A 16465-nucleotide genomic window follows, 5' to 3' on the forward strand; every position below is an offset into this window, starting at 1 on the left:
CCCGGTGCAGGGGGGGGCAGAGGGCAGGGGGCAGGGGCTGCCCGCCGCTCACGTGGGCTGCGGGCGAGGGGGGCGGGCCCGGAGCCGAGCGCTCGCCCAATGGCGCACGGGCGGCGCGGGGAGGGGGGCGGGGCGGCAGGGTGGCCCGCCCCCCCCCGGCGGCGGCGGCGGCGGGAGGCAGCGGGCAGCGCCGGGGCTGCGGCGCCCACCGCGGGGAACCGCGCCCGGGGTCCACGCCGGGCACCGCGGCCCCCGCCCGCCGGAGGGGTCCCGCGGAGGCAGGTGGGTAGCGGCGGAGCCCCGCGGCGGGAGCGCGGGCCCGGCGGCGCCTGTCGCCGCCCGGTGCCCCGGGGACGGGGGGTCTCCCGCCGGGGACCTCGCAGGGGACGGGGAGGGGACAGCGGGGCGCTGGAAGGGTCCCCCCAGCCCAGCCCCCCGGGCCCTGGCACCACGCAGCCCACCCCGAGGGGCTCGGCCGCCCGTCCCCTCGAGCAGGCGGTGACCGTGACTTTCTCCCTTCCAGGCGCAGGAGGGGGGAGAGGGGTCCCCGCGTCCCCAGCGCGCCGCCGGAGGAGGGGAACCCAGGGAAGAGCTCCGACCGACCTTTGCCGTCGTCGCGGTGAAGCGCGGGACGCGGCTGCGAGCGGCCGAACGCCGACGGGGCGACGCCGTCCCCATCCCGCCGCCAGCCCCGCCGCCGTCCCCCCCGTCCCCTGCCAATGCCGGCGGGTTGGGGCTGCCCGCCCGATCGCTGCGCTGGCATCCCACGCCTGGGGCCGCGCCGCCGGCACAGCTTTTTCCGGCGGGACAGGGGCGATGGGGGCCGCTCTCTCCACCGGAGCGGTCGTGGCGATTTCTTTTAACTGTGTCATCGCGTTGCTCATCCTCATCCTCTTCCTCATCCTCTGCAAGGCCTGCAGGACCCCCTCATGCCCCAAGAAGAGCCCGGCTTCTGACACGGACGAGGCAAGGAACGAAGAGAAGTACCTGCTGCAGCCCTGAGCCGCCTGGGGACTTGGGTGCCCGGCTGTGCCGGAGGTGGATGCCCGCGCTGGGACTGGGGCGCTGGACGGGCAGGATGAGAGCAGAGGGGACGCCGAGCTGCTGGCGGGGTCTGTGACGCGGGGCACAGCCCTTCCTGCCTGGTTTTGGTGTGTGAAGTCCCTGCGATGACCGCAGTGACGGCGGGGATGGAGAGACGGCGGCCGGGGACGTGCTTTGGGGATAATGCTGCCTGTCCCCGAGCCGCGAGAGGGTCTGCATGGTGTGTCCGTCTGTCCCCGGTCTGTCAGTCCTCTCCGGCACTAGCACCGACACTGCCAGCTGAACGGCCCTCCTCCTCCTCACTGGGTCCCTGCCTGCCCTCCTGCCGGTGGGGTCCGACGGGCAGCAGACGTGCCCTGGTTGGAGTCCCCGTGCCCGCCGAGAGCAGCCTGGGATGGCTTTTTGCTGAGGAGGTGGGAGACGTGGGGAGAGACGAGGGTGCCTGGCCCAACAGCGGTAACGGTGACTGGTCTTCCGGCCCCGTCACTCGCCGGGGACCACAGTGGATCTGCGGGGAGGGACGCTGGTGGTCTGGCTTGTCCCCCAGCCTGGCAGCTGCCTTCCCTCACCCTGCCTGCAGGTCCTGTGGGCTTCAGAGGGCTCTGCCCTGCCCATCCTAGAGCTGAGCAGTAGCCACGGTCCCTGCTGGCACAGCTGCTGCCATCAGGGGACAGTGGGGTGGGCTGTGCTGGGAGGGAGGGCGGCCAGGGTCCCTGCGCAGGCCTGGCCAGGCTTGGCAGAGCCCGTGGTTCCTCCCCGTGTCAGGTGTAGCTAACGCACCCCTTTGCAGCGGTGTTTTTACTAGACTAATAAACCAATTGTAGGACCTGGGTGACGTCTCTGAGCTCTGCCCAGCGCCTGGAAAAATCTGGGGGAGGCGGCGTGTCCTGCCTGTCCCGCAGGGCTGAGGAGCAGCTGCCCCAGCGCCCGTGGCCGATGTCCCTGCGTGACTGCCGGTGGTTTGCCGGGCGATGGCGATGAGGAAGGGCTCACGTCTGCATCCGTCTGTGGCTTTTAAATGCTGGGTGAGAAACCTGGCTGTGTACTCCACGCCCGCAGCATGTCTGCCCGGGCCGGGGGCGTTTGGCTGTCAGCAGGGAGCAGCCCCCAGCCCCAGTGCTGCGGGCTCCGGAGAGTTTCCAAGCCGTGGCCGTAAGTTGCAGGGACGCTTGTGGGAGATGCAGGCCAGCTGAGCGGACGGAGGAGACTTGCCATCACCCCTGCCTGGTGGAACGAGCACCTCTGGTGCCCAGTCCTGGCAGCTGTGTGCAAGGCTCCAGCGGTGACAGCCCGTCCCTGCTCATCAGCATGCGGTGAGGCCACCGCGGCTCCTGCTGCCACCACAGCCACGTAGCAGCTAATCCTTCTGCCGCAACGTGCCGGAGCGGTGGGAAGGCTCTGCAAACCCGGGCACCCAGCTGTTCCCGCAGCCGCCGGCTGGGCGGAGGCGGCCGAGCCCCCCACCGACCCCCCTGGGCCGAGGGGAGCTGTGGGATGCTCACAGCCGGCAGCTGCTGCGATGGCACCCCGCTTGCAGTGATGGCGTGTTGCTCTCCCACAGTCGTGGCGGCCAGCCCAGGCCCCCAGCTGCCCTCTGCCACCCCAAAGCCCAAGGGGCTGTGCTTGGGTGACCCCACGAACGGCTGTGGGGCTGCAGCTCAGTGCTCAGTCTCGCTGGACACCGCTGACGGTGGGATGGTGGGACAGGCTGCGGCGGAGCGGCAGCCCAGAGGTTTCCTCAGGGCTGGCGGCACCAGCCCTCACCCGCCCTCCGTGGGGCTGTCGCCCGGTGCAAGCCTGGCCAAGGGTGGGGGAGAGCTGAGGGCCGTGCGGCTCTGGGGGCCGAGCACGGTGAGGTCTGCCTGACCCCGGAGATGACTGCACGCGGCGGCTCCCCCAGCACCTCCGTTTATTTGTCAGGGCACGGAGGCGAAGCGTTCCCGCTATGCAAAGAGCGGGCGGCACCGGACCCGCGGTCCGCATGCCAAGCAGCCGCCATCAAAGCCGGGCTTGTTCAGCTGGCGGCCCCAGGCAGAGCCATCGTTTTGCCCCCCCCTCCGCTCACTTCCCTGCCTTGCTCTCCGGCTCTCTCACCAGGTTAAGCAGCTTGTCCAGCTTCGCAATTTCCACCTCGGGGCCCTTCTTCACCTCCTGGCCTTTCTTCTCCTGCAAAGAGAGCCAGCGGGGCAGAGCTGTGAGCAGGGAGGACCACAGGGATGGGAAGGGGTCCGGCACAGGGATGGCTGCTGGGCTGCCGTGTCCCAGCTCTCAGCCCTCGCCGGGGGCTGATCCACTGGGGGATGTGCCTGCCTGTCCCCATATTTCAAGCCCAAGGTGCCATGAGATGTGTGAAAGCCCCCATGGGCTGGGGAAGGGCTGTAAGGAAGCATTTGAGTGGGGATGGGAGTCAATCTGTTGATCCACAGCGACACAAACCCTCTTCTGCCTCTCTCTTCCCAGCCCTTCTCAGCCCTGTGGGAGTGGACCACCTCTGAGCCCCCCACCTTTTCCCCCAGGCCCCGGGGATGCGCCAGGCACGCACAACTCCCAGGGCAGCGACAGTGATGCAGATGTCCACACCTCCCCAGAATGGTTCCACCATGCCCACCCTATGTTGGTGCTCCCCAGGTGCTAGAGCAAACACCAGTGTCTGGGGGGAAGCCACGTAGCATGATGGAGATAAACCTGCCCGGTTCAGTCCTCGCTTGCTTGGGATCAGCAGGAGCTGCCAGGCCTGGTGGGGGGGACGACGTCCCTGCTACAGGTACCAGTGCCACCCAATGCTTCGGGCGGAGCATGTCCCCCCCACTGTGGGGCTGCAGCGTGTTGCTCTCGTCCGAGCTCAGGGCCTTTGGGAAAGTGATAACCTGGTTTGGGCTCTCCAGGTGCCTCTCACGGCAGACACAGCTGCAGCAAAGCAATTTTCCAGCCTGCATTCAGCCCACCGAGCCCTCCTGCAGCTGAGCATCTACCCCGCGGGGTTCCTCCCGGACAACACCCACCCAGACTCCGCGTTCTGCCGCTCAGTGCTGCCTTCCGCTCGCAGCCATCCCCTGCGCCAGCTCTCACCGTGCCTCTGGATTTGGGGAGGGGGCCTGCTCCGGGGCTGGGAAGCTCCGCTATGCCCGGCATGGCTCCGGGCCCCCCCAAAAGCAGATGCCAAGCACAGGTGAGGAGGAAGGCTGGCACCCAGCCTGGCAGGTGGGCTCAGGAGAGGTGGCCACGGGTCCCCCACCCTGTGGCACAGCAAGAGGGAACATCATCAACCGGTCTTGGAGGCAGCCCATGGAAAACCACCGTGCCGGCTCCTCCTGGCATCCCCAAAGCACAGCCTCTGCATGGGGATTCTGTCAGGAGGCCAAGGGAAGCAGCATGCAGCATCTGAGCAAGGAGGCCACCTGCTTTCTTCTCTCCCCACTCAGAAAAGCTCAGTTCTCCTCCCACCGAATCAGCTACTCTAACGGCCCCGGGTGCAGCAGCTGCAAACGCACACCTTTCCTTCCGCGCCGGAAAGAAACGCGGGGGCACAGCAGAGAGAAAGTCGTAGGGCTGCACGGATCGTGCTACGTTTCTCCAGCAAATGTGGGCATTGCTGAAGATGATGACTGCGGGGAAGGAAGTCCCCAGGGGACCCCCGGGCTGCTGCCTTGTCCCAGCCCAGCACAACCCTGACAGCACAGAGGTTTCCTCAGCTGCCGGAGGGCATGGCTGGGGTGACAGCAGCCCTGGGGGAGGCGGAACAGGGACATTCGGAAACCCCTCGGCTCCCAAGAAGACGGACCAGCTGCTCATCCAAGCGCTGGGACAAGCTAGGGTTGTTTTTATTTACCGTGTCCACGGACTGCATGCCGGGACAGCGCCCATTTGTATGAACGCTGCCAAGTGAGCAACACCCTTCGTGGCTCTGGCCCGGGCGCTAGGAACGATGTTTGTGCTAATGGCCCACGTCACAGCCGAGCAGCTCTCTGAGTGAGGGTGTTGAGATAAACACAGCTGCTCGGCGTATTTCGGGACTTAGCTATTTCTGCAGAAAAGCTGCTTTGCTGTCTGATGGCATTCAAAATACTCCCTTCGGCACCCTGCATCGCACACAGCACCACACACAGGACCTTGGGACAGGCTAAAGAGGCAACTGCTTTGCTTGTCTGGGAAAAGGAGATGCTGAGGCCATCTCCCATCAACCTACCTCCATTCCAACCCCTTCGTTCTCCCCACTGGTAGGGTCGGGGAGGGTGCCTGACTGATGCCCTCCAGGTAGTAACACTGGAACCATGGAGACTGTGTCTGAGCCTTGTTGAAGTCACCGAGCACAGGCAAGGCTCAGCTCCTAGTCGTTGAGCTGTCCCTAAAACCTCAACTTTCTCACTGGCTTGTCTCTTTGATATTTCTAAGCAAGCTGCAACAAAGCCACGTGCAAGACTGTAATGAGCCATAACTGAACCAGAGCCCTAATTTAACACCACATAACCAGGCAAGAAAGATGACAACAGGGAAGGAAAATTATAATGTCCTTTTGGGGGCACTGGAATGGAAAGTTTCCCTTTATTCCTCCATCTGCTCTTCCCGGGGTGGCTGTGCATGTGAGCTGGCCAGGCTGCTGCCGGCTGGCTGCCGGCACGACCACTGCACCACAGCATCTTCCTGGGTGCACGCAGCAGCTTCCTACAAATCCAGGGGCTTGGTCTGTGTCAGGCCTCTGAGGAGCAGCCCTTCTCGGAGCAGAGCTGTTGCAGTTCCTTGGAGCACGCACAGTGCAGGGAAGCATCACCGCCATGTGCGGCTGCCAGCGGGCTCTCCCTCCCGACGGATGCCACGGCCAGGCGTGGAAAGGGCACTTATGGGGCTCCCACCTGGCGTGTGGCAGAGCCCGTCCTCCGCCTGCATCCCTGCTCACACCGCATCCATGGGGCTCGTCGGGAGCTGAGAGGGAGCTGGGGCAGAGCATCCCCCCCCCGGAGCTGACAGATGCAGAACTGAGCTTACATGGGAGGCCTGTCCCTGAGGAGCTCATCAAACCAGTACCAGAGCCACTCACAGCAGTGTTTGCATCGATTTTATTGCTAACTGTTCCCAGCAGGAGAGCAAAATGCTCTTGTCTGAAATGGTGATGAGGGGTGTGTTGGGAAAACTCATGGCAGGGGCAGAAAAGGGGCTGCAGGGGGATGGACCCTGCCCCACCGATGGAGCATGACCCCAGGGAGGTGAGATGGGGAGCAGACTCCCTACATACCCCCACACTGCTGTGTGCATGGCCAAGTCCCCCACTGCCCTCAGGCTCCCTTTGCCCTATGCCTGGGCCCCGCTCTGGCTCTCCAGGCAGGGAAACTGAGGCACAGGGCTCCTGGCCCAATCCGCAGTGCGGGCACAACTGCTGCAGGAGCCTTGATGGTCCTCTCATCCCCAAAGGTGAATACTGACACTGGAAGCAAAGCAGGAGGTGGAAGATGACTGAAGTGGCGCCCCAGGGGTGAGGGCAGAGTGAGGACAAGGGTAAGGATGAGGATGAGGATGAGGATGAGGATGAGGACAAGGACAAGGATGAGGATGAGGATGAAGATGAGGACTGGCTGTTTGAAGACCCCAGATCAATCGCCCTGGGGGCCCCAGAGCCAGCCCTCCCCATCCTAGCACACACTGAAGTCTACACCCAGGATATGGAAGTCATTTAAACTGAATTCCCTGCGTCTTGGCTGATGCCTTCCTTCCCTAGCTGAACAGTAAACTGCCGAGTTAATAAAACGCTCCCATAAAAGCCATGATGTTGGCACTTTTCAGCATCCTTTTATTTTTCCTCCCATTGGTGGAATAATCATAAAACATCTGCTGTAAGGTTTCGATTAAACAAAGCAAAACATGTTTTTGTTTTAAAGTAGCAAGAAAGTCACCATGCTGGGACACACATTGACAGAAAAGTCCCCATAAATTCTGCAGGAGTAGAGAAGACCCTTCCCCCTGCTGAGCTAGCCAAGAGGCACAGGCCTGGCTCTCCCTGCCAGTCCTGGCAGAATGGGATTTCTGGGCACAGCTGTGCTGGGACAGGATCTGTCCACTTTACGAAGCAGCCCAGTGACCTAGGACACCACCTTCCCGTGCAAAAGCAGTCTGAGCTTTTACAGGCTGACTTTGAAGGGGGTGAGAAGCTCCAAGAAGCCACCGACGGGGCTGCCCAAAACTCCCATCCTTATTATCCGCAGTGGCAAGGGGCATAGAGCCTGCCAGGACTTCAGAAGTGTGTTGCTTCTGGAGAAGGCTTTTTCTTGCTCCTTCTATCCTGCTCAGGGGTATGAGTAAAACATGCCAATGACAGGTCTGGTGAATTCAATGAACGAAAGCACAGAAGAGACTTCCTTAGAGCATTTCTGTTGGGAAGACCAAGGAAACTCAAACACTTTCACGAACACAGCAAAATTTTCCTCACTGTCTCCCAGGGCCACCAACCTAACATGCATGGACAGGGGTGTGATATGGCCTCTGCCCTGAAGCCTTCCAAAACCTACCCCATCATGGTCCTCTTGCAACCCGATGCTGTCATATAGCGGGTGAAGCTGGGATGAAGCCTGTGCCAGCACCACTTTTGGGCTCTCCAGAAGGCTGTTTACATACAGCAGCAACGTGCTTATCAACCACGGAGAGCCTCAAGTCACACTCACAGCCTGATTTGACAATGTTGCTCCTGGCCCACAGCAGGATTAGCTGACAGACTGGCGATAAGGATTTAGGCTTTTTTTGCTACTGTTTGGAAATAAATGACGCAGGAAATGTACTGCTTGCAGGGAATGAAACCGGCAGAAAAGCCCAGGGGATGACTGGGTCATTCAGGCATCAGCAACACACAGGATCATTGGCCTCAAAGATGCTGATCCCTCCAGCTCCAAGCTAAAGCCTGTGCTGTTCAGGGCGAGCACCTCTCCTTGCTCCAGCTCACATGTTTGACTCGAGAGACCACTGCTAGCATCTGCACCGAACCACACCAAGGCACAGCAGGGCAGACAGGTCTCGTGGCCCCAGGTGACCTGCTCTTGCTTGCTGGAAGTCCCCAGTGAAGCCACTGGAACCAGCGAAGACACAGCGCTGGGACCAGTCTGTGGCCCAGCGGCACACATCTGCCAGTAAAGGTACAGGAGCGAAGGTGAGTGATACCTGACAGGCAGGAGGTGCAAACAAAATTGGATCAGACCCAGAAGGGGGTGGGATCACAGAATCACAGAATCACAGAATGTTCAGCTTTGGAAGGGACCTCTGTGGGTCATATAGTCCAACCCCCGGCCGAAGCAGGGTCACCCAGAGCAGCCTGCACAGGACCTTGTCCAGGGGGGTCTTGAATATCTCCAGAGAAGGAGACTCCACAACCTCCCTGGGCAGCCTGTTCCAGTGCTCCGTCGCCCTCAGAGGGAAGAAGTTCTTCCTCATGTTCAGACGGAACTTCCCAGGCTTCAGTTTGTGCCCATTGCCCCTTGTCCTGTCGCTGGGCACCACTGAAAAGAGTCTGGTCCCGTCCTCCTGACACCCACCCTTCAGATATTTATAAACATTTATTAGGTCCCCTCGCAGCCTTCACTGGGAATAAGCCAGAGTGAATTGGGTGACACTCAGGGGATGTGGGCAGGGGTCACCTGTATCTAAATGGTGGGTACCTGCCCGCAGCACGCCACGGGGCTGGCTGGCTCACAAACACCCGTGGGAGAGGGGAGAGATCGTCTGATGGAGTGGACGGGCTCTGCAGCAGCAGAGAGCTGACAGCAAGGTCAAACCCTCACCCACAGCTGCGAGGGAGGACAGCCGTCACCACCGCTCCGCGTCTGCTCTGCCGGAGGCCGGCTGGGACCCCGCACCCTTGCTCACCCTCCTTGCAGCGTTCTCTGGCCAAGCAAAAGACTTGCACACAGGAAGAGCCAAACCCTTCCCCGTGGCTTTCGGCAGCCTCCAGCAAAGCCGTGGAGGAGCTTGGCTTTCGCTTTCGTGGCGAGCGGTGCCACGGTGCAATCCCTACTGACCCTCAGCAAGGCGGTCAAGACACACCGAGCAGCGAGCCTCTGAAGCAGGTTGTGGCAAACTGTGCTAACAGGATTTGATGAAGCATCGGCAGTGCCCTCTGCAAGCACTTGCTGGCTGGCCTGATCCCGCTGCACACCCCGGCTGATCACGGCAGGCTGCGGAGTGGCACGGCCCATCTCGCAGCGACCGCAGCGCGGAGCACGGGCTCACCGGCCCCGGGCACGGGGGAGCACGAGGAGGGTGCCGGTGGGCACGGCAGGCTGGAGGACAGACTCTGGACCGTGCCCACCTCAGGGCTAAGCAAGGCTTAGCGCTGAGCTCTTCTGCATGGGCTGCCGACAAAGCGATTTGGCTTCCAGCCATGCTGAACGTTCCCTGTTCTTGAGAACTCCAGAGCCACAAGCGACGTCTCTTACACACCACTAATTTAGGCACCTAAATATAGCCATAAGAAGACCACATTTAGCAGCCATGCATGAAAACTTCAGTGAGCAAGGCGAAGCCGAGCGCACACAGGGCCCGTGGCGGTCCCCACAGCTCCTGTGAACTGGGCTTTACAATGGCTCATTAACTCCTTCTCAGTTTATCCCAGTACCAGCTGCAGAAACCCACCAAAGTAATTTAAAACAGTCTTCTGCTTTTGTGGCATATGACAAGTTCAAAACAGGGATGTGGCCATGATCCTCGGTTCATGCACCACCAAAAAAAAACATTTTTAAAGTGAAGGATAAATTTTGAAGTTATCCAAAGATATTATGATCTGGAACAGGTCAAATGAGCAAATACCTTTAACTCTGCCCTGCACAGGTGCTGTGATTAGGAAGCGTCAGCAGCAGGCTCTCTGCTCCTGCAAGATGTCACACCGGGTTTTGCCAGCCCTGGGGACGATTTGGCCGCACTCTAACTGTGAGCAGTGTGTGTGTGAGGTGGAGAACAGCTTTGCCTTCGGGCATCGTTACCCTCGGTCACTGAGACAAGCAAACAGAAGCTGCCTCGAATGGAGCAGGGCTTTGTAAAAGGGCTGGAGCAGAGTTAAAAGCCCAAAAGCTTTTGGCTCCGGCCCAGGGAGTCCTGGTGGTGCAAACCCTCACTGAGATAAGGACAGAAGGATGGGATACACTTTCCTTCACCTCTGTGGGGTACAGGGTCCACCGTCCTCAAACCCTGGATCCAGCCCTGCTGGGTTTAGACTTTCTGCAGCGCTATCCAGCTCTTCTGGATGGGATGGATTACTGTAATTAGGTCTTAGCACCTCTCATGGGAAGCCCCGTTACCCAAAGCCTGCCCACATGCCGCGTGTTGCAATGGCATCGGATGGAAAGGCTGGTGGGGGCATTGGTGCACAATGTTTTAGCTGCAGGATCTCTCAGACCCAAGCAGTGAGGAGGAACGAGGTGAGAATTGGGTTTTTGTTGAGATTGTCCATACAAACCACTAGACAGACAATACCTTGGCTTCTAGCTTGACCTCAGACATCACCGCAATTCCAGTGAAACTCAGACACCAAGCCTCAATGCAGCCTAAGCCATCCTAAAGATGCCCAGGCTTCCTTAGCTCTTGTGCCTACCACGAAGAGCCACATCTTCAGCACCTCTTTACTCGGGCTGGCAGCCCGGCAGCGAGAGGCTCGGGCAGACACTGCACCCACAGGCACGTACATCAAACCCATCCAAAGGGGCAAAATCAAGGAGACGTCCTGCAGTGCACAGGGACTCCGGCAGACCTAAGCTGCAGCCCTTGATGCCAGCTGGCAGGTAGCACCGTCAGCCACCCAGCAACATTTCTTTATCACTCAGCATCTTTTTTTTTTTTTCTTCCTTCAGCTTCACTTTCACATTTTTGCATGACAGCTCAGTAAACTGTTACGGATTAGAGTTTAATAAAAGCAGCCAAACACGGATGTGAATATGCAGCTCCTGCAATACTTTGGTACTGCTGTTATCTCACAGAGCATAGCATCTCATGAGAGATCATTTGCAGTTGTATGAACACTGTATTTTTAAAAGTTGCAATTTTTCCAATATCTTTTTCTCCAGCCACCGTTTATATATATATATATATATATATATCCTCTGCAATCACATTTTAACTGCCTTAAAAAAGCCCAGCTGCTCTTTCTCTCCTGACATGGCACCTTCTTTAAAACTTTTGTCATGTGAATTTTTTAATACAGCTCCTAAAAATATCTGCATAGGAAATGTATTTTTGTTTGCTACTAACATGTCAGCGTGTGAATATACTTCTCTCTGGATAAATACAAGTACACTGGAAACTGAGTTTTGCTATAAATAAAAGTGAAAATAAATGTCTTCACTCACAGATGCCACATATTTAATAACATTAAATGCCAGTGGCATGAAAGCTGTATTACAACTGATACTGTTCCGCTTACTGAAAGAGCTCAGTTTGCAATTTAATGTCAGGCCACAGTGCTCTCTTCCTCTCTGCTGCTCTCCATGACTGCACTTTGAACTCAGGGATGCTCCAGAAATAACACAAGATATTTCAACTATGTGAACAATTGTGTCGTCTCGACAACACATACTTGCGTGTAGATTTCATTTAAATCACAGTGTCATCTAGAGCGGGGCTAGGAGGGGTTAGTCCACCAGTCCGTCTCGACCCATGGTGGGAGTAGCTACTTTTAAATTGCTTCTGACAGATGCTTGTCCAGCACTTGACCCTGTCCTTGGGGTGCCCACCACAACGTGCCCCAAGCAGTGGATTGTCACACTCTGCTCCCATCACCTGCATGGCCATTTCTTTTGAAAACCCCCAGGGACGGTGCTGCCAGCCCATCTCCTGTTGATGGCTGCCAGCATGTCCCTCTCACACCCACTAAAACCCTTTCCCTAAGCCTTTTGCTGCCATCTTATAACCTCAGAGCACTGCCTTCCTTACCTTCCCAGCCCAGGACCTCTTTAGGGGTGTGCATCTCTCTGCGTCTCCCTGCTTCCAGCCCCTCAGCTGGCCACATTGTCCTTGCTGCTTTCCTGCTCTGCACATCCTTCAAGCCTGGTACCCCAGACTGTAGATGAAGCCTTTGCACTGCTACGTGAGGTGGCAGGATCAGCTCACGTGTCCTGCTCACTCCTCTCTTGCCTGTGCTCTCCAGCACAACACCTCTACTACGGCAGGGCACTGCTGGCAAGCAAGATCTTCATCTGTCCACCTCCTTGGTCGATTATTCCCACCTCCTTTCCCTGTCCTCCTGTTTTGCCTCCGTCCTTACTGAAGTGCATCCTGTTTACTTCAGACTGTGTCTCCCATTTGCCACAAATTAAATGACTTGCACAGCTCCTCTCCACTTGCTGCACAGGAAACGGCCAGGCAAATGATAAATGTCACACAAACACTCCCAGGTCTGGAAACCAGATACGCCATTAGTCTGAACTATGTGGGACGTCACGCTAAATCGCATCAGCTATGACTGAGCTACACTGCAGCATGCAAATCGGGGCTTAAAAGGTGTCAGCAAGAAGCTGGACCCAGGACGAGCATGGGAAATCCTGCAGCTAGAGCTGTTGCTCTTCCCCAGGATCTGACCTGTTACAGCAGCTGAGAAATCCCTTCCTGCCCCACAGACAGACCAGGCTCAGCTGTAACCCACCGCAGTGCCCCTTTGCCCTGCGAGCTCCTGGTTAGCAGCTCTGCTGGTGTCAGTCCTCTCCTGAAGCTGGGCTTGGCGCAGTGCTGCTTGGTGGAGGATGCTCGTCGCTGCCTGTTGGGCTGTCTCCTCTCTGAGCCCACGCAGCCCGCAGCGATGTTGAGGCTGTGTTGCACACTCCCTTTTTGTGTTCACAGTGACCCAACAGCACTGGACTGTCCATCAGGGTCTGACTAAGAGCTGTACAGAGAAGAGGATTTATCCTGGCCCGGCTGCAAATGCAGGGCCCAAGGACTGTGTATCATCCAGAAGCAGGCAGGGTAAAACAACACAGGAGAAAGCCAGTGACGTGCTGGGAGGCAGCTCAGAGAGTGCTCCTCTGGGGCACAGGCACACGTGGAGCACCTTGCTTCCTTCTGGAGGACACTGCCAGCCATGAGCAGATCTGCCCTGACCCGATCAACAACTGCTTTGTGGGGAGAGCCCAGGGCTCCCTGGCACGCAGTGATGGGGATGCCAATGGGGCTGGATTCAGGGATGCTCCTGTTCCATCAGCAGACCCAGACTCCACATGGACCGGTGACCTGTCCCTATCTATGTCTCAGTCTGGCCCTGCCACACAGGAGCACGGGGTTTTCTAGGTCCTGTCGGCAGACAAAGATGAGGTGTGCTCTGACTAGCAAGCAGATCTAGAGCCTGTGTTCTGGTAAGCAGGTGGAAAGCAGTTATTTTAATGACAATCCAGCCTTAAAATGCTGATCTGGCTCCAGCCCAAGTCTTTGTACTCAGCTTCTTGACATCCTGCTTAGAAAAGCATTATTAAAATCTAATTTCTTCATGCATATATTGCTGTTTTAATTATAACAGAAGCAGAAGAGAGATGCAAGCAGTAATCAATCTCTCTGATGCAAATACACATCTGAAGAAGGAACTGACCATCAGAAAAGCCAGCCCAGCATCATCTAAGGAAACCGGAGGGATATATTCCTAGTGATTATCATCCTGCCAACAGCACAGTCACAGTGTGGCCAGGAGTGGCCTCCCTAAACTGCTCTTCAGTCACTGACCAGGATGCTGCACCTGAATTAATTTTACATGTCTCTGCTGTGTCTCTGCTGTACAAAAATGTAATTACTTCAGTGCCACAGACCAGTTAAACCCATGTGCTCAGCTGGCCGCTGAAACTAACGGAGCTTCTTTGCAAAACCAAGCAAGCCTGGGAAGAAAACAATGTAGAAGTCATTCAGGTCCTTCAGGTAAGCACTTTCCAAAGCAATCTCTCCATTGCTCAGCAAGTCCCACCAGTGCCAAAGACGGAACAAGTTTAACCAGCAGCTGACGGCTTCAGCAAGACAGTGGCCAAGCTGGCAGAAGCAACTATCTGACAATTAATTGCAGATTTAAGGACCAGAGGGAACATGTTAGCTGAGGTTAACTGAAGCTGATGCACACGCCTAACACTAAGCAGACAGATCTGCTACAGTAAGAGAACAACAGTGGTACAAAGCCTGCCACCTTACTGAGGTTGAAAGCCTCAACACATCAGGAAACATGGCCTGATCCTCGCCCCACTGCAGCTGGGACAGAGGGACACGGCTGCGGCAATGCTGCCAGGCAAACAGCCAGCGTTTGTCCTGGAGGGCCCTTGGAGGACATGTCTCCTTGGTGGGGATGGCAGAGATCTTGCCACATCTAGACACCAGTTCTGGCTGCAGATTGCCCCAGCATGGTCAGATCATCGTCTTGGGAGGGGTCTCTTCTTCCCAAGCTCTCCTGTTTCCGTTTTGATCTGAGCCTATGCACAGATCCTCCTGGTATTGTCCTGGTGTGAGGAACTCCCAGAAACCCAGATGTGTTGTCAGGCTGCAGGTCTGGGAGGAAGTAATAAAGACTGAACAAGAACCTGGTGATGTTTTAAGAGTCCCCAAAAGGATAACCAAAACTGTTCTTCTCAACCCAGCACAGAGAGGATGCCTAAAATGACCTAGAGGAATGGTGGAAGCAATTGCTTTGGAGCAATAATGTTGCCTCACCCCTCTATATCCCGCTGCTTCTCCTGCAAAACAGTTAACCGTGTGGATCCTGTGTGGAAAGTGCTGTGAGACACCATGAATGCCAAGACACGGTGGTTTCTCCAGGCACTTTGCTGATCCTGCTCTTCCCCCTCACTGCTGGGGAGTGCTCAGCACCATTTGAGAGCTGTGCGACACGCAGCCCAGCAGGAGACGAGCCCACTGCGCTGCTGCATGCCTGGCACTGCGCAAGTGCCTTGGCATCAAGAATAATCCTGAAAAGAGATATTTTCACAGCTGGCAACCAAGCAGGAAACAAAAGAAAGACAGAAAGGGGCCACTTGTGCTCAGAAAATTAAATCCAAATTTAATTCCAGTAATTATACTTTCATTACCACCCTATTTGCCATAAAGATGCAGAAAATCCCTAAGTGGGAGCTGCAATTGCTCCAAAGGTGAGAAGAAGGTAACTAGGGAAATAGTACCAGCCTCTCCCTAGCCCGTAAAATCCTGAAGAAGCCTGGATCAATGGTTATTGTTAGTAATTTAACTTCCCCAGCAACCATCTGTAAATGATCTAGAAATCCAGCAAGAGCCGCAGAGAACCTGTAACAGAGCTGATTTATTCCAGCAACCCCTGATTTAACCATAGACAAATGCAATGTTTCCTATATGACCATCTGGGGCTTGGATGCTATAGTGGCGAACACAGCATGAGCCAAACGCCCACCTTACTCCCTGCTGAAATTACACCATGCTGCAGGCATGGGATTGGGCTGGGCTCATTAATGTAATTCTGAGACCTTAGACCACCAGAACTTTGTCTGGGCTCTGCAATGAAGCAGGATCTAGCACAGCTGAGACCAGCCCTGGCAGATGTTTTTGGTACTTTGTGAAGGTCTTCACTGAATTCATCTCCTTGATTTCAGCCTCTCTTTCCAATGTTTCAAGGTCATGTGGAGACCTAATGCAAAGTCTGTTGAAGCTCTTGTGACCGTCCATGTCACCAGGCCCTGTCAAGACTTTACAAGTGGACTCTGCTAGATCATCCAAGGAATGAATGGGATATTTGAAATGTCAGTGAGGACACCAACCAACCCCCCAAAATAAAACTGCAGATTGCTCTAAGATATCATCCCAGTCATCCCACTGATAACTGATCTTTTGGGGTGATTTCTCAGCCTGTTACTCTTCCCACGTCTGGTGTAACCTTTGCAATCTCCTGGCTTAGCTCAGCCACGCACTTGTCATGTGGACTGGCATCAAAATTCTGAGGAAAGGCAAGTACACAACCACAGGACAAGGTTCCTTCAGGAAAGACAGGTAAAGCCAAAGAGAGCTACAGAGGCTGAAGGTGAGAACCACACTCAGCCCCTGTGTAATGCTATGGCATAGGTGTAGCTGTCACTCTAGTAAGAAGCTTAAGTGTTTGATATTTCCTGCCTTACAATGGATAAAGCTTTAACAGATTTTCTCCAGAAGGCTGCGACACAGGCAGGTAGCTCCAAGCCAGGACGAGCTAATTAAGAAACACTAGGTAAATGTTAATGAAAGAAGCTTTTGGAGGTGAGAGGAAGCGAAGAGGGTGAACCCCTCACCTCCTGTCCCCAGTGCTATGCGGTGCTACATCCTCAGTCACTGGAAAAAAGGAAAAGAGCTTTCTAGGGAGGAAAGAAGTAAGATAAGGAGATGACAGCTGTGCTGGTTCAGTGCTTCTGTTCTTTGCCCCTGGTGATGAAAAACAGACTGCAAGAAGTCTTAATTTTCAGCTAATGGATAGAAGAATTCCAGTTTCACCTATGGAAAG

The 16465-nt window shown here is 56.3% G+C and overlaps 2 protein-coding genes across 2 annotated transcripts in view; one reads left to right on the top strand and one right to left on the bottom strand.

Moving 5' to 3' along the window:
* The first annotated feature begins 193 nt into the window (after positions 1 to 193).
* Positions 194 to 1870, top strand: ENHO (energy homeostasis associated). The gene is made up of 2 exons (XM_075410911.1): positions 194 to 282; positions 524 to 1870. The coding sequence occupies exon 2, from the start codon at positions 817 to 819 to the stop codon at positions 1000 to 1002; it is 186 nt and encodes a 61-aa protein (XP_075267026.1). The 5' UTR covers positions 194 to 282; positions 524 to 816; the 3' UTR covers positions 1003 to 1870.
* A 1177-nt stretch (positions 1871 to 3047) lies between these two features.
* Positions 3048 to 16465, bottom strand: part of DNAI1 (dynein axonemal intermediate chain 1) — a 155927-nt gene continuing 142509 nt past the window's right edge. The window contains exon 20 of the mRNA XM_075411270.1: positions 3048 to 3210. Coding sequence (XP_075267385.1) covers positions 3106 to 3210 — 105 coding nt within the window. The 3' untranslated portion in view covers positions 3048 to 3105. The remainder of the gene's footprint in view (positions 3211 to 16465) is intronic.

Source organism: Opisthocomus hoazin, chromosome Z (assembly GCF_030867145.1).
Source record: "Opisthocomus hoazin isolate bOpiHoa1 chromosome Z, bOpiHoa1.hap1, whole genome shotgun sequence".
NCBI lineage: Eukaryota > Metazoa > Chordata > Aves > Opisthocomiformes > Opisthocomidae > Opisthocomus > Opisthocomus hoazin.